The sequence below is a fragment of the Globicephala melas genome, chromosome 13 (genome assembly GCF_963455315.2).
Source record: "Globicephala melas chromosome 13, mGloMel1.2, whole genome shotgun sequence".
Lineage (NCBI taxonomy): Eukaryota > Metazoa > Chordata > Mammalia > Artiodactyla > Delphinidae > Globicephala > Globicephala melas.
Genome location: NC_083326.1, coordinates 72,076,024 through 72,098,483, shown reverse-complemented (window position 1 = coordinate 72,098,483; position 22,460 = coordinate 72,076,024). Strand labels below are relative to the sequence as shown.

At 47.0% G+C, this 22,460-nt stretch overlaps 2 protein-coding genes across 4 annotated transcripts in view; both read right to left on the bottom strand.

The window, feature by feature from the left end:
* Positions 1-15,280, bottom strand: part of ACACB (acetyl-CoA carboxylase beta) — a 135,595-nt gene extending 120,315 nt beyond the window's left edge. For all 3 annotated transcript variants that reach the window (XM_060310190.1, XM_030860623.2, XM_060310192.1), the window contains exon 1: positions 15,151-15,280. The gene's annotated coding sequence lies outside the window, so the exon portion shown is untranslated. The remainder of the gene's footprint in view (positions 1-15,150) is intronic.
* UNG (uracil DNA glycosylase) lies at positions 9,765-21,610 on the bottom strand. Its single transcript, XM_030860626.2, has 6 exons — positions 21,099-21,610; positions 20,283-20,378; positions 17,656-17,753; positions 16,920-17,008; positions 15,151-15,329; positions 9,765-10,960 (listed from the first exon to the last, which is right to left on the bottom strand). Exons 1-6 carry the CDS (start codon positions 21,408-21,410, stop codon positions 10,820-10,822), a joined length of 915 nt encoding a protein of 304 aa, XP_030716486.2. The 5' UTR covers positions 21,411-21,610; the 3' UTR covers positions 9,765-10,819.
* Between the last annotated feature and the right edge of the window lie 850 nt (positions 21,611-22,460).

Here is a 22,460-nt window from a genome sequence, read left to right as displayed (position 1 = left end):
CTCGCTTTATTTCAAAATCCCTAGATATCTAAGCCACGGCGCAGCTAAAGTCCAAAGTCATTCTGGCCCTCCTGTGACATGCTGAAAATTAACCCCATGCAGGTTGTTGGGTGTTTGAGAAATGACTTCTGGAACAAGCCCACAGTGAAGGCTCGAATGGGTTAATAAATGATCGTTATCAAAAACTCTTCTGGCTCCTCTCCCCGGAAGAGATTTTGTAAAACCCTCTCCAGGAAGATGCCACTTGATGAAATGTTTCCTATTTTTCGGGACTTGTGGGGGAAAAAGAAACAAAACAGCTCCGTTCCCAGCCGGGGTCAGCTGGCTCTCGCTCGGGCTGGCGGGGAAGACAGAAATCCAGCCTATGCCACAGTGACAGAGTGTTCTACAGCTCGAGGAGAGCCCGAGGCATGTAGGATAAAGGTCACGTCCAGGTCCAAGCCAGAGCAGGGAAAGCAGAGGCCACACAAAAGGGCATTGCAGCAACCGATGGGAACATACTGTATATCACAGGGAACTCTACCTAATGCACTGTGGTAACCTAAATGGGAGGGAAGTCCAAAAGGGAGGGGATATCTGTACGTGTATAGCTGATGAATTTTGTTGTGCAGTGGAGCCTAACACAACATTGTAAAGCAACCATACTCCAGTAAGTGGGGGTGGCATTGCGTTGTGCTCCAAGAAGAGCTAAGGGGACCGCAGTTCAGTGGCTTGGCAAGTGGAAACATCTGGAAGGGCCCTGAACTGATGCAAAAATGATTTCAACAGTGACTGCAGGTGCAGCCTTCACCATGCCAGAGCAACTTCATTTCTGGGCTTGTTTTCCAAGAAGGAAGAGTTATCAAATAGTGGACTTCTTGGAATCTTCTTCATTGGACTTGTAAGCGGGAAGCATATTTCTCACCTGCTGCCGTGTCCTCTTGGAGCCTGGGTATCACAGCGGGAGCCTGGGAGAGCAGCACATGTGTTTCACAGGAGCTGGGGATGAAATAATGCAGCTCGAGGACTCAGCCGATGACGGTGCTTAGATTATTTATCAAGCCTGCTTCACTCTAGAGTAGCTCATACAATCCTTCGGAAGAAGCATCTCTCAAAATATAGACATGGTCTCCTATGTCTCCGGGGAGAGCCATCTGTGACTCAGGGAAATTGCGTTAACACTCCATTGAAAATCCCTCCTCGATGACTCCAAATAATTGTGATCTGGGCAGAGTGTCAGGAGTGGTAAGGCTATTGGGCTTTGAAATCAGGTTGACTTGAGTTTGAATCCTTGCTCTGTCACCTGTGGCTTTGGGCAAATAGCCAAGCCTGTTTCTTCATCTAATTACTTCACCATGTGGTTGAGAAAATTAAACGAAATGGTGTGCACTGAACTTCTAGCATGGTGGCTTGCTCAGAACAGGCACTTAAAATTTTTTTTTATGAAATTCCTTATTCTCAAAAGACTAGAAACACTTCCCCCTCCTGTTCCACACACACAAAGAACTCTTTCTGTCACTCAGTTTTCCCTGGACACTCTGTTTACGGCATAGCATTTTCTAGAAGCCAGATCCCCCCTTCATCACCCCAAATACCACTAACTGAGAGGGACACAAGGACGCAGGAAGTACACAATTGAGGAGCAATGTATTGATCTCTGGGGATGCCCCTCTCACGAATATCTGCATTTCCAAACATACTTCAGAAATTTTAAAACTGGTTCCCACTGAGATCAGACAAGGTCATTGACCAGGACCCTCCTTCAAGTAGCCCAGAGCCCCCACCAGTTCTTTCTTGTACGCCTTGAAGCTTTGACAAGGATGAAAAGCCACTGTCACACACACAGACACCAAAGAGTTTGTTTCTCCAATCCAAAACTCTTAAGGCTTTTTATACCACGAGCAAACTGAAGCCGCAGAGGAATTTTAAGAGGGAGAGAATGTATTGTCTAATAATGAAAGCATACCCACAACATGCTACAGTTTAAAAAAAAAAATTCCCACTCCCTGTCCTTGCCCCACTGGACTTAAGTCACAAACAAGATAGTAGCTTTCACACGATTAATTTATAACTTGGGGTTCCCAGAACAACGTTTTGCATAACTGAATGTCTCGTGTTTCCAAAAGCCCTCAGCAGATAGATACTACTCTCCTTGCCTGAGAAGGGAATCATCTGTTGGCTGGGCTCTCACAGGCTCCCACAGCAAGCCACGCGGAACTGGCCAGGCATTGGGAGGACGCAACAGATGGGCCCCATCACTGCTGCCATCTGAGTGGAAGTACTAGAGCAGGGAGCCAAAATCTATGGCCCGTGTTGCCTGTTTTCCTATGGCTCCCGGGCTAAGAGTGGTTTTTACATTTGTTAAATGCTTTATTTAAAAAATCGAAAGATTGTGACACTCACAAATCATATTAAATGCCAACTGCAGTGTCCACAAAATTTTATTGGAAAACAGCCACACCATTCATTTACATTTTGTACATGTAAATGAAGAGTTGAGTATTTCCCAGAGACAGGATGACTGCAAAGCCTAAAATATTTACTATCTGACCCTTTATAGAAAAAGTATGCTGATCCCTGCTCTACAAAGCCAAGACTGCCTTTGTGAAAATTAGTAAGAGGAAACCGCAACTGAAATTGGAAGGCCTGTAGAGGGCGCTCTCAACCCTCCCATTCCTCATCAATTACCCCAAACAGGAAGACATCAATTACAGATCCCAACCAGAAGAGACATACCTAGCACTCCCAAATACAACTACTTTACTACTCCAGAAGGAGGAAGATTTTCTTCCTGCCCGGTAACAAGCCCAGCCAATGGAAATGGCCACAGCTCAGCCAATGAGAAGCTGTTATCACCTGAACTTTCACTTTCCTCCAATGAACTTTCATTTTTCTCGTGTTGATTTCCTTGTCCCACCCTCCTTTCTATAAAAACCTGCCGTTTTGTACAACTTAAGTATCTCTCTGCTTGCTAGATGAGATGCTGCCCGATTTGTGAATCATTTAATAAAGCCAATTAGATCTTCAAATTTACTCAGTTTAAATTTGTTTTTTAACAGATTGGTGGCAGTGAGGGGATCCAAAGCAAACTCCTGATGACAATCGGGGACAATGAGCAATGGTTTGCGTTCACTGTCTTTCTTGCCGTTTGCGAGGGCCATTGGTAAGTTCCCCTCTGTTTGGGCTCCACCCTCTTTGCGTTCAAGCTCGCAACCCCATTGGCTTTCCTTTACAGGGCAGGTCATCTTGAGCTGGCAGATGGTTCTACCTGAAGCTAAGTCCCTAGCCTTTAAGACCACAATTTCCCAGATGGAAAAATCCCAGCCCTTAAACTCCCTTCTGGATTCCACTTTGGGAACTGCTAACAGTTTACTCTACAATTCCCCATTTATTTGGAATCCTCCCCCAGATTCCACTTTGGGAACTCCTGGTAGCAGCTGCAGCTCATTTGTTTGGAATCAACCCACAGTCCTCATTCTTTGGGGCCTGGAGGTTAAACCCTTTCCCCACTCCCCAGATTATTAGTGAGGCTCCAAGAAACCCAAAGACTTAGCTAAAAGAAACAGATGCTTTATATCCAAAGAGGTGAGCTCACCACCTTCCAACACACCTGCTTATTCTGTCTAAGAACTGTGGTCCCAGAAGCTGTAGATATCTACAAAAATGGCAAAGTCTTAATAAAGACTACATAGAATTACAATGGCCATCCTGGGGAATGTTCCAGTCAGACAAGATTGTTCATTTAAGGAATACGCTAGATAAAAAAAAAAAAAGAAATAGAAAGGGATCCCAAGTTGAACAAACAGATGGGACACCTGTTTCAAATGGTACGTGGAAGCTACCAAAATGCTTCAGGATTCCAAAATAGTTTCACTGGAAGATTCATTGCAAAAGGATAATTAAAACAATTAAAAATGCGAAAGTATCTAAAACAACACCTAGGCCTCCCCCTTTTCACCCTCGTGGCAGTTCATTATCAAAACATTGGCCCAGGGACTTCCCTGGCGGTCCCGTGGTTAAGACTCCGAGCTCCCAATGCAGGGGGCCCAGGTTCACTTCCCTGGTCAGGGAACTAGATCCCGCATGCCGCAACAAAGATCCCGAGTACCCCAAATAAATAAATATATAAATATTAAAAAGAAAAAACACTGGCAGAGAACTTGATGTCTCAATTGTAATCACCTGGGACAGTGGGAAAGTGGTTGTCCTTAAAACTTTATGCAAATTCTTCAACATCAACTTAAATGCCCCCATATGGGCCCCTACCAAAGTTGACGGGACGCTGAGGGATTTTCTGGTAAACTGCTGTGTTATTCCCTTTAACAGCCAAGGGGAAACTACAAATACAACTCATGTTCGCACTGCCAGTAGTATTTATTGTTTGCCCTGGCTAAATCTTGACAAGATGTTTGAAAGGATTCAATAACTTTACGATCAGAAAAGTGGAAGCTGATATTCAGAGCCTGATGTAATTTTTTTAGGCTCCTCCCCTAAGTTAAAATGAACTGTGTACCCAGAGAGAAAGAAACAGTCCAACAATAAGTGGAGGGGTCTGTCCATCCTTTTTGCCAATCCCCGAACCTCCCCTATTGTAATAGATCAGGACATTATAGAGCTGTCCTGCACAAAAGAAGGAAAACTTATAATCTGTTTGCATCTGTTTATATATTTGTGTACATGTATATAAAGGTATCTAGATAGATATATAGAGATAAATAGGTAGATAGATATAGATATTAAATGTGAGATATTTTTCTACTTCCGGATGGTACTGCTAAAATTATTTTGTAAAAGAGCTCTATTTAGTTGGTTTGAAGGTCAAGCACTTTTAAAGATTGGGCATTCTAAATTCTCAGAAAAATAGAAACTAACCCAAATGCCTCATGTGATCTGGGATAATCTTCAGTAAATAAAAGCTAGTTTAAGTTTGTTGGCTTAAATAAAACAGGCATGTCTTTAGAGTTTTTAGCATTAAATATAATACTTTTATTCTACCTAGGCTTACAAATTTGTCAAGAAAAATAAGTCGGTATGATGAAATTTTCATAAGTAATCTAAACATAACTGCTAAGGGCAAGTAAATTAAATAAATGTAAGATAAAAGGTTTTTTAGGTGAACTTTTCAGATAAGTTTCACAAATCTTTCCGGCAACCTGAAACTTTAGAATTTTGCTAAGTTAAATTAAATGATAGAAACTTATTGAATATATGGATCATTCCCATGTAAGATAAAATATTGAATATTAATTACTGATCATAGGTTTATCTGCTTTTGAATTCCCACTGCAGAGAAACGAAGTGGATCTATTAGTAAACATGTTTTAAGCCACACCAAAAAGCATGTTTCTATAAACTATTAAAAGTATTTATAAATTTGCCAAGCCACAGAATGCTAATATCAAAGACAGTTCATAATTACTTGCTTCTTAGTTTTCACTAGAAATTAAAGATTTCTCAGGGCTAAAAATTCTAACATATGTTATTGAAACTACTAGAAATAATAAGGGAAACAACCCTGTATGCAAGGAAAGGATGTGTTTTGGGTAAGAAAAGGCATGAAGAATAAAGATGCATTTCTGTTAAGGGAAGTGAGAGTAATTTTGTCTAAACTAGAACTTCTGTTTATGAAGGACAAATTTACCTTCTGTAGCCAAGTGGTTTAAAATTTGGATTGCTACCAGAAGGGTTCTGGAAATAGGCTTCAATATTATGCAAAATTAAAGCTTAATTTTCTTTCATCTGCTGAAAGAACAAGTTTTCTGGGATTGTTGATCTGCTCCTGATAAAAGATTGTAAAATCTTTTTCTTTAAAAGTAATTTGCCTAGAAAGCAAAGATTTTGTGTTTTATCACAGTCATCTCCTGTGCTCTTTGTCATCAGGTCCTTGGTTACTCAGGAAAACTGAGTCTTCTTAATATTAAAAGAGCTAAAGTTTTGCTAACACCTGTATAACCTTCTATATTTTCTTGTTAATTTTATTTTTGTCACTTTGGTTAAATAGATAACTAAGTAATGTTTTACAGTAACCTGTGATCCTATCTATGCAGTGTTTTTAAACCTTTTTTTTTTTTCATATTTTTAAGAAGCTTCCCCAAATCAAATTCTAAATGAAGTCTTTTTGACCTGGAAGAAACTTTGGGATTTTCCCACAGGGCCCCTGGAACTTACCAAAATATTTGTTAAACTAATTAGGCTTATTTGATATGTTAAATTACACGAGAAGCACTGTCAAACAAGAAATAGTACTAAACCTTTTTTAAAAAAAATATTTATTTGGCTGCACCAGGTCTTAATGGCGGCATTAGGGATCTTCATTGCCGTGTGTGGGATCTTCATCGTGGCGTGTGGGATCTTTAGTTGCGGCATGCAGGCTCTTAGGTGCGGCACGCGGGATCTAGTTCCCTGACCAGAGATCAAACCTGGGCCCCATGCATTGGGAGTGCAGAGTCTTAACTGCTGGACCACCAGGGAAGTCCCCACTAAGCTTTTTCTATGTTGTGTTTGTACAGGTATGTAAGTGTTCCAGAAATTGTGTGAAATTCCTAGAAATCTGATAGGACCTGGTACAATGATTATCACTTGTAATTCTAGTTATTATCTTAAAATGTTGTATGACATCCTCTGGGACCCCAACAGAAAATGGGCAACAAGTTAACGATCTTCTTACTGCTATTCTCTTACTTTCTGAAATTGCTGTCATCAAAATTAAGACTCACACTAAAAGGACTGAACCTGAGTATCAGGGAAATGTCCTGGATGACTCTCATTCAAAGGCAACAGCAACAGAATCTATAAAGATTGTTAACACATGTGGATGCAATCCGTTCTGCTTCTGCAAAAAATCATCCCTCACTGCCAGACTTCTGCCATCCTGATGTCCTTGTAAAATGGCAACGGTCTGCTCCTGAATCAGAGAAATTAAGGTGGGTAAACAATGGCTGTAAACTAAATGAATGGTCAGGGCTCTTGGAAAAACCCAAGACGGCTGCCTGGTTCTTCCTGGAACCCTGGCAAATCCCTTTTTTTGTTTTTCGTTTGTGTTTACATTCCTTCATCCACCACTGTACATTTAAGATGACTCAAATTATGAATCACCATTGGTGGGGAGACGTCTACAAAACTGCAAAAAACAGACTACCAACGATTCTGATCTGCCAGGTCCATAATCCCAGAAAAAATATTCTTGCTCCTGGAGCCCTGAGACCCTTGAACACCTGCAGCTGGACTTCATTCAACTGCCACTTGGCCTGGCTCCACCCTAGAAGTAATTTCAACGGAATCCCAAATGCCACTGTGTTTAAATTGTTCCAAGGGCCCGTTTTATAAAGTGAGGGTACTAAGCCCACCTAACCTTGTTCTTTGCTTCAATCTAACCCGACCCTGGGATGGGAAAATGAGGTCTCTCGAGTATCTATATAAGAAACTCTGGGGCAGCCAATGTAATCAGGCCATTTGTAAGCTTACTGACATACCCATGTATTTAGACAGCCTTTCGATATGTAATAATACAGTATATGAGCCTTGGTTGAATGATGCTAATGCCTCGGTAACAATGAACAGGTCCACAGATACTGTCACTTATGCAGGAGCCTTATGCACACCTCCTGGCTACATCTTTGTATGTGAAGGTTTTGGTTTAGAACCATCTTTATGGTTCTGTGTAAAGATGGTTTTGTTATGTTGTTTTAAATTCTGCTCTGCATACTTGTTAAGTTTTCTACCTCCTGTTTGTTGGACCTTAGTGAAAATGATGTGCTTAATGAGGTGATGCTAGCTCAGCGCTTTGAGATGATTTCCAACGCTTACAACCTTGACAAAATACAGACTTGGGATAAGAAATGCCTGCGAGTTCTCCCTACTACTGTCTCTTGTTACTCAAATGTGGCCGCAGGCAGTTTCTGGTCGGTGCACTTTCCCTCCAGTGTGGGACGTGACACCCAGAAAAGGTATTTCCTGGCACCGAGGAGTGAAGGCTGAATTTGGAAAGCCTGTCTCTGGATCAGCGATGCTTTTCGAGGAAGATCTTGATCAAAAGGCGGTAACTGAAAATTAATAAAAGGAAACCTCAACTAAAACTGGAGTTGGGAAGGCCTGGAGAGGAAGCTCTTATGCCCTCTGGTAACTGACTCTGGTCAGTTACCCCAAAGTGTCAATCACAAACCCCAATGAGAAGCCACTGTCACTTGAACTGACTTTCCTCCAATGAACTTTCACTTTTTTCGATGATTTCCTTGTTCCACCCTCCTTTCTACAAATGCCTTCCACCCCTCAGAGTATGTCTCTGCTAGATGAGATGGTGCTTGACTCATGAATCTTTTAATGACGCCGATTAGATCTTCATTTACTCAGCTGAACTTTTTAACACCTTTTACACATCTCTGCATACCCAGTGACCCAGTGCTATAATCACAGCAAATCTGAAAACACGTGAAAAAAAGTTACAACTACACAGCTAAAAGTTCATCAAAATCAACCTTGTTTCTAAAAAAATCAGTGATCGAATTTGTATTTCTTTTTCGGGGGCGGGGGTGGTCACAGACCATTTAAGATGCTGCTCTGTGTTCTGTTTAAAGTGTCACTACACTTCCAAGGTTCAATATAATTTCTTTAAAAATTAGTTTGCAGGGGCTTCCCCGGTGGCGCAGTGGTTGAGAGTCTGCCTGCCGATGCAGGGGACACGGGTTTGTGCCCCGGTCCAGGAAGATCCCACATGCCGCAGAGCGGCTGGGCCCGTGAGCCATGGCCGCTGAGCCTGCGCGTCCGGAGCCTGTGCCCCGCAACGGGAGGGGCCACAGCAGTGAGGGGCCCGCGTAACTCAAAAAAAAAAAAAGTTAGTTTGCTTTTCAATTATCTGTGGTACCTCAGAGCTTTCTGCTTCCTCCCAACTCACAGCACTGCATTAGGAGATCGGTGTTAAAACCTCACTGATAAACATTCCTCTCTCACTTCTTCTTTGGATAAAGGGAATCCGTTGGAACGCTTAGTGGAGGACCCCAAAGTTACCAGAGGGAAAACTGCAAATGCATCTTCGTGCTGATTTTGCACAATGTGGGATCATAAACCCTTCTTTTCAGACATGAGAAAACTGAGGCCCAGAGGGGAAGTAATCTTCTCAAGCAAGTTTCCAAATCCCTGCCCTCCTAAGAAATGTGTTAGACTGGACGTTCTCACTGGATGCGGCCCTTCTCGCCCACTTAAACACGAGCACCCGCGTTCCCAAGACTTCTTTATTCTTTTTGCTCCCTTCATCAGACAGCAGGGGACACCGACCTTTTCTCTGGATGTTCCACCCCAGCTACTGGAGCCAAGTGCTGCCAGGTCAGTGGGCCACCATCAGGGGGTCTTCCCAGTGCCTTGGCCTCACACCTCAAGCCCAGAGAAGAGTCTGGAAAACTAGCTGAGGGAGGGTGGGGGGAAGCTGCCCTCGCACTGTCGCAGGGCTTGGCAGGACACGCAGCCATGGTGAGTATGCCAAGATCCGTGGAGAAATGCTTTTTCCAGTCCGAAGTGGCTCCTTTAGGGTCCCAGCAGACCCCGACCCCGTTCAGCCCCCATACCCCCTCCACAGCGCCCTCGCCGACTCCTGCGCGCGCACCTCCCGGGAACCCGGCCCAGGGCTTACCGAGGCCTGGCGCGGAGGGGCGGGGGGAGGGGGGAAGGAGGAAGGGCGGCACGGAGGCGGCCCTTCCGGCCCACATTGGTTGTCATGGCGACCGCGGGCCGCCCCAAGCCAAGAGCAGCCTGAAGGGCGTCCGCCCAGGGCCCAGAAGGACCAGGCACCAAGCGAAACTTCAACAATCTTTTATTACCAAACTCTCGCGGGGTTAACCCTTTAACCCAGCTAACAGCAAAACAGCGCTCTAACGGCATCTGGGATGGAGGTGCACACCTAATAAAGACTGCCTCTTAAAAAAAGGATTAAAAAATATATATATATATGTACACATCTGCGTTAAGTATCTTTTTTAAAAAAGCAAAATTCACCAGTGTTGCCGAAAAAAAATCCCAAAGTGATTTCAGTCTAACCGCACCCCTACCCCCCACACACGAAAAAACACTGGCAGTGTATGCTGGCACAAACCCCAGACGAGATGCAGCTAGGAAAAAAAGCATCTTTCCTCTTAAAAAAAAACAAAAACGTTTCTCCTCCTTTCTGTTCAACCTCCATACCTTATTCCTAGAAACACCCAAAGAATTACATAACTAATTGCATAGACTAGACCCAGTTCACTTTCCCCAGCCTCCAGAAGTGAAAGTTCACACCAAGGATGGTTCCTTAGCAATTTTCGCCAGTACGACGGTCAGGAACTCGATCCCTAATTTCTGGGAACTTGCAAAAACCTCAGGCTTCCTGAGAGCTCCGTGAAAGATCACGGGCCAGTGTACCTGACCAAGACTGGAACGCCAGGCTGGGTAAAGAAAGGGGGCCTTTCCAAATAAAAACACCCAACACCACAAAACCTAAAGTCTAACCTGCCAGGTAAAAACAAGTAGAAGCTGGCTGTACCAAAAAGGTGCTTATCTCCTCCCTGCTTGAAAGTAATAACAAAGGGGAACAGAGTCCAGAGTATTTGACCTCATCTCCCTTCCAAGAACCTTGACCCACAGGCAGCATATTCCAGGCCAGAGGTCCCAGGGAGATTTTTGTGCTTCTGGCCAGGTAAAGCTGCTCCCAGGCTGCCTGGTTCACCGCTGCTCCTCGGAAAATGTGTGCCCTTGTGCAGTGTGCTGAAGAATTAGGAGGGAAATTGTTTTTTGACTTTGACTTCATAAATGACAGATACTTCAATCACAGCTTCTAGAAAACCACTCAAAGACCCCTGACCCCCAAGGGTCAAGGTCACAGATCCTTCCAGTTGATGGGCTCTTTGCCGGACTTCTGCAGCAGCTCATTGGTTTTAGAGAAATGCCTGCATCCGAAGAACCCCCTGTACACCGAAAACGGCGAGGGATGCGCGGTCTGCAGCACGTGGTGCCGCTTCTGAAAGAGGAGGAGACGGGGAGTGAGATTGTGGGGACACTCTCAGGACTTTAAAAAAAAAACCACTCTGGCTGTGGCGCTTTCTGTCAGCTCTGCCGCTCCCCTGTGACCGCTCTAAATTCGCCCACTTTCCTCACGGTGTTGGTTTACTTGCAGCATCCACACAGGTCCGTGCGTTCATCCTCCACTGGTTGGTAGAGCCACTACCTGGGCTAGGCCCTAAGGATGCAGAGCACCCGTCTCTGCTCTCCACTGGGCACTCTCGATAGGACTCGTAGGTGCCCTTGTCCTATGACCCAGCAGTCCCACTGCTGAGACTGTTATTTGGTAAAGGACGCCATGATGCACACATCTCCATAAAGATGCAGGCTTGAGGAGGTGCACGGCTCCTATCAGGTAAAACCTACTATAAATCCAGTGTTATGCAACAGATTACAAATATTTTTCTAAAGTTCTGTTAACGCAACACCACACAGCTACTAGAAGAACAAGATCAAGCTGCATATGCTGACACAGGGAGACCTCTAAAATATGTCAAGTGGGAAAAAAAAGCAAGAAAAAGTGATAAATGCATTAAATTAAAAAAAATTCTTTGGTAGGGGGGATAAGACCCAAGACACTATTTATAGTAGTTCCTTTAGGTGAAAGATTGTACCTTTCTATGCTGTTTGCATTATCTCACCACCAAAATAGAATACTTAAAATTTTTTAAAATGTCAACTGTAGTTAACTTAGTAGGAAGATTCTGGACCATTTTTGCTTTCTTCTTTATTCTTTCCTGTATTTAAATAAAAATCACCCAACAGGGCTTCCCTGGTGGTGCAGTGGTTAAGAACCTGCCTGCCAATGCAGGGGACACAGGTTCGAGCCCTGGTCCAGGAAGATCCCACATGCCGTGGAGCAGCTAAGCCTGAGCACCACAACTACTGAGCCTGTGCTCTAGAGCCCACAAGCCACAACTAGAGAAAACCCGCACGCAGCAATGAAGACCCAACGCAGCCAAAAATAAATAAAAATTAAAAAAAAAAAATCACCCAACAAATAATCGTCTTTCAAGATACCCCTGCCTTCAAGGCTGGGTTGAGGAGGGGCCATCAGTGAAGCCGGGCAGCCCAGTGTGGGTCAGGGCATGGAACCTGGGTTCCTTCAGGTCCTGGCCCTGCCACTCAGCAGTGGCGCAGCCCCAGGGAAGTCACTGACCCTCCCTAGGCCACAGGTCACTTTTCACCTGTGGACTGGAAGTTAACAGCAGTGCCAGCTCAGGAAGATCCCGTGAAGAACAAAAGATGGGTCGTGCGCGCAGAGCATCCCGGGAAGGGACGCAGGCCGGGTGCTCAGCACAGGGTACAGCATATGGGGCAGGCCCCTGAACACGAGAGCTGTGTGCATTATAAAGGACCAGTCAGCCAGCCTCCAGGGAAGGAAAAGACCTCTACATGCTGGACAGAGGAAGCAGGACGTTCAAAGGCAGTCAGGGGAGTAGGGGGTGGGGAGAAGTCCAGGTGGTTCAGGGGGCCTGGAGTTCACAGAGGGTGACAGGCAGGCCGGGGCCGTGCCCAGACCCCAGCTCATGAGCCCAGGTCGAGGCCTTCCAAGGAGAAGGCGTCTGAACGCTCTGCTCTGGGCAAGATGAGATGGGGCTGACCTGAGGCTAAGTTGGGCAGGTGGTGGGGGGGCTGAGAGAAGAAAGTCTGTGTATGACTGGTTGCAGGAGGTGGGGATAGATACAAAGGGTGGAGAGGGGGAAGGAGAGGGGGAAAGAAAGGGAGGGGTCAAGAATGATATGCGATTTCTGGTTGGGCAACTGGGTAGACAGCGGCCCTTTTTATCCTTGGGCATCCAGGGGCCCAAGTTTAGTGAGGGATGGACGAGGAAAGGAGAATGGGAAAATGTTGCATTTGATGTGCTTCCAGGTCCCTAGTAAGGCAGCAGCTGAATATACAGGTCAGTGCTCAGGAGACACCCCGGGCTACAGATGTGCAACTTGGGTTTTAATGGTCAATCTACCAGTTTTTTTTTTTTTTTTTTTTGGTTGTGCCGTGCAGCATGCAGGATCCTAGTTCCCCAACCAGGGATCGAACCCAGGCCCTCTGCAATGGAAGCGCGGAGTCCCAACCGCTGGACCGCCAGGGAAGTCTGGTTTTTAATGGTCAAGCTACTTTAACAACTGTTTACTTTCAAACTGAACCATTATTAAGATTACAGATACACTGAGTAAGGGCGCTTCTGACCACAAACCTCCCTAAGACACAGACTGGAAATCACTCCCACACACACTTCATTACCGAGGTAATCAGATCTTAGCAGTTAGTTCGTTCATGCCAGGTTTTATTCCTACTATTCTCTTCCCGAAAAGAAAAACACCTGAAAACATCCTGTTCATTCACAGAGAACCTTTATAGAGAAAGCGGCTCTTCCATCTGACCTACACGCCCCCTTGCTGCTTGCATCCATGTGTATAGACACTGGACGGGGCTTCCCTGGTGGCGCAGTGGTTGAGAGTCCGCCTGCCAATGCAGGGGACACAGGTTCATGCCCCCGTCCGGGAAGATCCCACATGCCATGGAGTGGCTGGGCCCGTGAGCCATGGCCACCGAGCCTGCGCATCCGGAGCCTGTGCTCCGCAACGGGAGAGGCCACGGCAGTGACAGGCCCGCGTACCGCAAAAAAAAAAAAAAAAAGACACTGGCCGGAGATGTCAGACAGTAAAGCCCAGTGCCTACCCGAGGCCAAGAAGAGTTGGAACGGATGGGGACTGGGAGGGGAGGCCTTGAAATCCTTTAGTTTCTAACCATGTGAATTGAATCTACTACCTTAAAAAAGGAAAAAAGGCCTAAATTATGAAATAAAGGTAGAACTCCACTTAAGAGAAAATGGAGGAGATAACTGACACGTGAGTCAAGTCTCTAAAGCTGATGGCTGGCTTGGAACCCTGCCACCCTCGCCCGTGGGCTGGGCAGGGCTCCCCACGGGCCCGCCCAGGTGAGCTGGCTGCTCGGATCAGAGTCCGAAGCTCCATTCACCCCAAGTGGGCAAGTGACCTCGCCTCCCTGAGCCCCAGTACAAAGCGGGGTCAGCGTATCCCTCCCACCCCCAACAGCCTGCGTCGAGGTCAGGAGAGATGCTGTGTGAAAAGTGCTGGACTTGCTCCTGACACCTGTTTGCACGTATCTGATACACCATAAGCTACTGCCATGTCGCCTCGGTTCATCCCTTTACCTCACTTATGACGTGTTTATACTATGATTTCTCCCCCCACCCTCACTGCCCAATTCAGTGCCTCCCAGTAGCCCAAGCTAAACACTCCTCCTTCCCGTCTCCCTCCCTCCCAGCCCCATGCCCCCTCCTCCCCTTGCCAGTCTCCTTCATTACCAGCATCACCTCCAGTCCGGTCACAGGCATCCCAGAGAGAAATGCCAGTGCTCAGCACAGAGGGGAGGCAGGATTAGGATGGTTTTAGGACGGGGTTTAAGGGGATGAGGGAGGGCATTCAAGGATGACTTCCGGTTTTTAATCTCAGCAACCAAGTATACGCAGGTGGGTCAGGGGAGGATGCGGTGGGGTGGCCAGAGACTGAAGAGCTGGGTTGGTGTCGGGGACCAGCAACCAGGGCCCAGGTTTAATAATTATCGCTGATGGTGTTTTCATGGGGGGAGGTTACATTTGCGATTAGGTGGAACTCTTCATGTTTCCCATATACCCTCAAACTTGTTGAAAGCAAGAGACTTACCTCGCTCATCATCTACTGCATCGTTTGTTACATGAATGGAACCTGGGGACCTGTGTTATCTTTCTGTGTATGCAGCAGGTTTATGCCAGTGTTACCAACTGCATCTAAGCAGAAGCTGGCCAGCTGCTCTCCTCATACACAACTAATCATTTCGTCTGAGTTCTGTTCAATTTTCTTTCTTTCCTTTTTTTTTTTTTGGCTGCGCTGTGTGGCATGCAGGATCTTAGTTCCCTGACCAGGGATAGAACCTGTGCCCCTGCGTTGGGAGCACGGACTCTTAACCCCTGGACCGCCAGGGAAGTCCCTGAATTCTGTTCAGTTTTCGATGGGAAACCTAATCCTAATTATCACAGTTTTAAGGGAAAATAAGCTTCATTTTAGGACATGATCTTTCTAGGACCACATAAAGGGACTGCTAGAATTCTCTAACCTGTTTAAAAAAAAAAAACCCAAAACATACCCTATCAATGGCACTGCCTTTCTTCTGAGCATAAGAGCCCCAGAGCAGGAAGACAAGGCCGTTCGAGTTCTGATTGAGCCAGGACACAACAGCATCGGTGAACTGCTCCCAACCTCTCTCTTTATGAGAATTGGCCTGATGCGCCCGGACGGTGAGGACGGCGTTGAGCAGGAGAACACCTGCGAGCACACAGCGAAGAAGGAGGTTCAAGGGGGGCTGAAACGTGCAATCTAAAATTCGACACAAATGAACATATCTACGAAACAAACTGACTCACAGATAAGAGAGAACGGACTTGTGCTTGTCATGGGGGGGGATGAGGGAGGGATGGACTGGAAGTTTGGGGTTAACAGATGCAAACTATTATATATAGGATGTATAGCACAGAAAACTCTTCAATATCCTTTGATAAACCATAATTATAAAGAATACGGAAAAGAATATGTATATGTATAATGGAATCACTTTGCTGTACAGCAGAAATTAACATTGTAAATCAACTATACTTCAATAAAATTAAAACAAAAAAAAGGGGGAGGCTGAAACGAGTTGGCCTAAACACCCAATAATGGGCTCAACGCATGACGAAACCACCCCGAGATGTAAGCTGGTGCAGCCACCTGAAATCCGGTGGTGGAGAAAGCATTAGGACGTGACCAGCTGGTGCCTCTGTGCGAGATTCATTTTCACCTCTGCACTTTCAAGACCGAACTTCTGAGTTTGCAACAGTGACCGTGCATTATATCCATCATCAGAAAGAATTGTTTAAAAAAATATACCCTGGGCTTCCCTGGTGGCGCAGTGGTTGAGAGTCCGCCTGCCGATGCAGGGGATACGGGTTCGTGCCCCGGTCCGGGAGGATCCCACGTGCCGTGGAGCGGCTGGGCCCGTGAGCCATGGCCGCTGAGCCTGCGCGTCCGGAGCCTGTGCTCCGCAACGGGAGGGGCCACAACAGTGAGAAGCCCGTGTACCACCACCACCAACAACAAAAAATACCCTAACTGATATGAAATAACCCTGGAAAGTAACACAAGGAGGCCAAGACGTTTCACTGAAACAAAAATCTCACTGCAAGGAAAGAGCAGATATTCTTTCCTTATCCTGATTATAGTTTGTTAAAAAAGGAGAAAGACGTCCCACAGATAGGTATTAAACACACACAACATAACCCGTGTGTCAAAATGAGAAAACTTGAGGCCACCTTCTGAATGGTCGAAGTTGAGTGGTTCAACGTAAAATATGAATGACGAGGAACCAACTTTTCCCTTTCATGCTATGATTAAAACATGAAAAACCAATGGCTGCAGGATAAAAGCGAAATACATTTTTTTCCACTAGATTAGATTACTGGTTTATTACAAAGGATATTAAAGGATGCAGTCAAGTCGGATGAAGAGGTGCAAAGGGCAAGACAGAGGGAAAGAGCACGTGGCTTCCATGCCCTCTCTCAGCTTGCCTCTCTCTCCGATCTCCATGCGTGCACCAACCCAGAAGCTCTCCAAATGTCATCCTTTGGGGGTTTTATGGAGGCTTCATTACATAAGCATGATTGATTAAATCACTGGCCACTGGCATTGGATTCAACCTCCAGCCCATCTCCTCTCCCTGGATATCAGGGGGTGGTGAGATACATTCTTTGACTTACATAAACTTAGCCATTTTATTAGAGCTCTCTGGTTCCTCACGGGTATCTTTTAAAAATATAAGCAAGCTAGACAGAAAAGACAGTTGAAATCCATCCAAAACACATCTAGCAGTGGCTGGTTTACCTTGCCTGGCCCATCCGGATAAATCTCCATGACCAGGATGAACAAAACCATCTATGTCTGTAGACAGTTCTTTATAAATGTTTTCCAAACTGAAAGCAAGCCAGAAGAAAAACAAACAGAAAAACAGAATCTTAAGCACAATTCGGAAAGTCCAGGACCCTCCAGCACACAGGCGAGTTAGTCTGCAAAGCCAGCCCTCGGGGCGGACAACAGGCGAACTGCACTGATTCATGGGAAACGCTGCCCTTCCTTTAGACAGGCACACCTGCCAAACGCCTTTACTTCGGTCAGTGCTTGGGTTTAAGGAAGAGAACTTTGGAAAACCTAAGCAAGTTAGCCCAGGAGTTACCACCCCACTCCCAAGTGATGGATTTAGTTTATACCTTTAATGTTCATTATATTTGTAAATGATATGTAAAATCCTCCAAGGCAGGGGTTCTTAACCAGGCGTGATGTGGCCCCACAAGGGACGGCTGAAAACGTCTGAAGACATTTTTCATTGTCACAAATGGGGTGGGGGTGGGGCGTGCTGCTGGCATCTCGAGGCCAAGGGTGCTGCTAAACATCTTACCACGCACACGGCAGCCCCCCGACCACAAAGACCCAGCCCCACATGTCAGTAGTGCAGAAACTGAGAAATCCTGCTCCAAAGGCTAGTGACGGTCCCACAAACAGGTGCACCTGTAATTTGAACGTGATCACAGTTGGAGCTGAGCCACCTGTAGAGCCTGCGTACCTGGGCGGGGGTGGCACGGGCCTTTGAACACTAAAGCAGAGCCCATGAGCTTGATTGGGTCCGTGATATGGATCCTGTCCCAGGACGACAACCTTCACCTGTGAACACCAGATGGCGAGGATCAAACACTACAGTACAGGCAGTCTGAACGAACACCTTGGCTGGCTGATAACTTATACAAAGGACTCCTTATACTATGAGGACAAGGGCAGGCCCCCCTCCCGGCCCAACTAAGAGCCCCCAGAAGGGAGCAGGTGACTTGGCACCATCACTGCATTGCCCAGTTATCCTTCCCTCAGTCACCTGCTGCAGTGCCCCCTCCCTTCTCTGACCCACGTGTTTGAAACAAGCTGGGGTCAACTTTGCTTTCATCCCCTTCGTTTTTCGAATTACAAAAGGAAATACGCCCTTGTCACAAGTACGTCCATCCAGAAATATATCAAGATCTCCCGGTCATCCCTACCCCGTCCTGATCCAACCATTTATAATCACCTATTGATATATAATGAGGGTCATTGTACTCATCACCCTACATTTTTGTGTTTCTCACATCATACACTGTAGGCCTCCTTTAAGTCAACAGAGCTCAGTTGTTGATGGGCAGTCAGCTGGTTTCCCAGTTTTTTCCCTTAAAAAAGTAACGCAGTAAACATCCGACTACATGTATCTTTACATACTGCTGCTTTCATTTCTATGGAATAGATTCAGAAGAGTAGAGTTGCTGGTCACAGTATTAAGTGTATTTAAAATTTTCATCGACATATGCTAAATTGCTTTTCCACGAGCTGAAGAAACTCCAGTTGCCCAGCAGCAGCATATGAAGGAGCCTGCTCCCCTGGACGGGTACGCCGCGGAGACACCGTGGGTTCAGCTCCAGACTGTCTCATTAAGCAAACATCGCGATAAAACAAGTGACGTAAATTTTTTGGTCTCCTAGCGCATACACGATATGGTAGTCTATTAAGTGTGCAATTGCATGTCAAAAAAAAGTACGTATCTTAATTAGAAAGTACTTTATTGCTTAAAAAATGCTAACCATCATCTGACAATGAAAGGTTGCCACAATCCTTCGATTTGTAAAAATCGCTGGATCTGCGAAGCGCAATAAAACAAGGTCTGCCTGTGTCCTCTTAAGGGATGGAACCAGAGGAGAATGAGGTCACTGTCACCGTCAGTGTGAAAATACTACTAGGCCTCTTGATCGGGTGCCCGCCCACCCATCTCTCTTCATTCCCACACTTTTGCCGTGTTCCTTCTTAAGACTCTCCTTCCGTAGCCAACATACACTTTATTCTTCAAAATCCAGCTTCAGATGTTCCCACAATCAGGCAGCTTTCATGGGCCTCTCCATTCCTCTGGTTGGTACTCACACTGCCCCTGGCATATTCCCCAACATGAAGCAACCTGTCCGAGCGGGGAAGCTTTCCAGTCTGGTCCTGGATAAGGACCTCAGAGGAGCCAGGTAACATCCCCGACCCTCCACATGCTCATTGGCAAAGAAGCCCCACCGGGCCATCTGATCCTCAGAAGTCTCATGCACTTTTCTTAGTCTTTCTTTACAATATTGCTCATTGGTACTCAAAACAGGACATACTTCAAACAAGGGGCAAACTAGTACTGAATTTAATAGGACTTGTTTTTTTTTTAACTTTATAAACAAGCAGGTACGTTCGAAGTGCTTGCTCTGAAATGAAAATTGTGAAGTCTGCTAAGTATTACGAGTGTCAGCCTTATCACGATGGCTTCTTCAACAATTTCACTTCTCTTTGATTTAACAGGTGCTTATTAAATCACGGGATTCCTACCCTCAGCTTACAAAATCAGTAAGGCAAAAGGAGAACAAAAAAATGGAACACCTCCAATGCAAGCAGATACTAAAACCCCCACATCACAAAGGAAACCCACATCACAAATATAGTGGGGGACAGGCCTCCTTCCGGGAGGTGCCAGAGATGCCTCTAGTTGGTTTTCAAAAGACAGAAGTGAGGAGAGGGTCACCGCCCTGTCCAGCTCCAAAGGAGGAGAATGGAAGGTGGAGGTGAGGCTGGGAAGCAGGAAGTGGCCGTATTCACCCTCAGCTTTCATAGTTTGCACCGTGGGAAGCCACAAACAAGCTTCTGACAGCGAGCAGCCATTGTATATACGCTGAACCAAAGCAAAGGAATCTGTTAACAGGAGATGTGTTCAGGCCACAAGTCAAGAGTTTGAAAGCATCAACGGTAAAGGATGGTGTGGTCAGACAGAAAGAACACTGAGCCGCAAGTCAAGGTGGGACCCCCGACAACCACTTGAAAAAGACTTAACTGCTTCGTGCCTCAGTTTCCTCACCACCACACTTTACCTCTCATGGGCATGGGGTCGGTTTAAGGATAAAATAAAATACAAGTGAGAGCATACAGACCCATGGTTTACATACATACTTTTCTTTTTTTGCCATATGAACGGCACACAGTAAAAGTTAAACAGGGTACGTACAGGCTAAAATACGGCCCGCCAAACCTCACAATTTCAGTATTTTATTTATTACTGAATTATGGACAGTGGCTTAACTCCAGTGTCCCTAATTAAAAACTACCATTTGAGTCCTACTCCCCTTTTAGTAAAATTCATCCACAACTTGTACTTACATCTCTTATGTCACACATTTGGGTCCATGTGAAGACTTGCTGCGGGGGTGGGTAAACAGTGTAATGTTTCCTTTCTTCTGCAACAAATCCCATAAGCTGATGGAAAGATAAACTAGATTTACAATCAGATTCTCACTGGAAAGCATAAGAATTCAATAAGAAAGCTTCCAATGAAAGCTACTGGAAGAGCTTTTAGCTAGCTCTTTGCCAAGTTTTATATCCAAATTCTGCGTAAAAATCAAAACAGTTCCCCTCCCGACATTTTAATTCCTTTCTTTGGGCTGCGTCAAAGTTGATTGGCCTGACAGCCTTGATTTCCTGCGGGTGCCAACCCCTCCCTCTTTTGTTTAAAGGGCAGGTTTCATTCAGTCGGGTTTGTGGTTTTACCAGGCCACTCTTTCCTTGGGAGCAGACTAAACAAATGGGTTGAAAGAAGCTATGAGGGCTTCCCTGGGGGCGCAGTGGTTGAGAGGCCGCCTGCCGATGCAGGGGACACGGGTTCGTGCCCCGATCCTGGAAGATTCCACATGCCGCGGAGCGGCAGGGCCCGTGAGCCATGGCCGCTGAGCCTGCGCGTCCGGAGCCTGTGCTCCGCAACGGGAGAGGCCACAGCAGTGAGAGGCCCGCGTACCGCAAAAAAAAAAAAAAAGAAGCTATGATATCACCTCATAGTCTTTTAAAAATCTTAAACTGGGCATATTCAAAACATCATGGCTGTATGTTGAAGGACAGAAAGTAGGAGCTCACGAAAGCAATATCCTATAAACGTGGGCTTGGCCTGCTATATTTACAAGTGCCCGCAGTCTCCAACTTTACCTTAATAAAATATGGTTTCCCGAACTCCCCGCTGAGGTGCTTCTTCCAACTCTCACCAAAACCTACAGGCACATTGCGCGCTGCGAGTCTGAGCAGTGCGGCGGCTTTGTTCTTCTGGATGCGGACCAACTGCTCGGGGCTCAGTGGCGACGAGGGCGGCGTGCCGGGCTCCTCCTGCCCGGCCCGGATCTTCTTGGCGGAGCTGGCCTGAAAGTGGTCCCCGCAGAAACGGGTCACGAGCTGCAGCGGACCTCTCCCGGGAGCCCGCAGCTTCCGTCCCCAACCCAACAGCCCAGGGTAGAGGACACCCATTCTTGGGGTTTCAGCCCCGCTCGGCAGGTACGTACAAAACCGGACTCTGGAAACCCAGGGCTGATCCCAGTCCGGCACTAACAGGCCGCTGCCCCAAATTTCGAGTTTGGTACCAAAACAGGGCAGGAAAAAGGTCTGTGAGCAAGGCCCGCAGCGCCTCGCTAGGGGTTCGCGGAGAAGGGGCCCAGCAGCCAGGGCCCCGCCCCGCGGGTCCCGCCACTAGCGTTCCCACGTGGTCTTTTCGCGGCAAAAACCCTCCCCTCCAGGACCCACCCCCTCCCTCCTCTGATTGGAGGGTGGGCCGGGCCCCTCGCCTCTGATTGGCGCCGTCGGCCCCAAGGTTCGCCTCCATTGGCTGACCCCTCAGCATGGCCGCCGATGAGGCGCCACGGCGGCTGTTTTGAACACGTGGAGGCCCCAGTTTACCCAGTCAGCCCCATGTTCCTGCAACCCCTCGGTCGCGCGGGGTCCGCCGCCCTCCTCGCCCTCTTCGCCCTCCTCACCCTCCCTTCCCCCTGACCCCCGGCCCCACGAGCGGTCCCCGCCGCGCCTTACCGCCGCATCCCCGCTCTCAGCTACCGCCGCCACTCCGTTCCACTGCTCGGCCGGCTCGGAGCTGCAGGCACGTCGCTTCCTGGCGGGGCTCGGGGAGAAGAAGGAGTAGAGGGTCTTCTGGCCAATCATCCTGGAGCCGAGGAGGGAGCGAACGCGCGCTGCCCGGGGACCCGCGAGCTTGGCGCCTAGCCGCGGCGGTCAGCAATTGGCGCCAAGCAACCCGCGCATGCTCCGACCGGGGGTGGGGGGGTGGGCGAGGGGGCAGCGGAGGTCCTAGTGCGCATGTGTGGGAGGGGCCGCTGGGCAAGGTCCCTGAGGCGAAGTGGGGCTCAGAAAGGTCTTTAGAGCGGGCGGGGTTCCTTAGGTCGGTTCACTCAGATGTTTACTCTTTCATTCATTCTTCTCACCCATCATACCTCTGCCTTGGGCAAGTCCCTCCACCTCTCAGCCGGTGAAAGAACTTAAAAGTACCCGCCCCGTAGGGTTTTTTGTGGG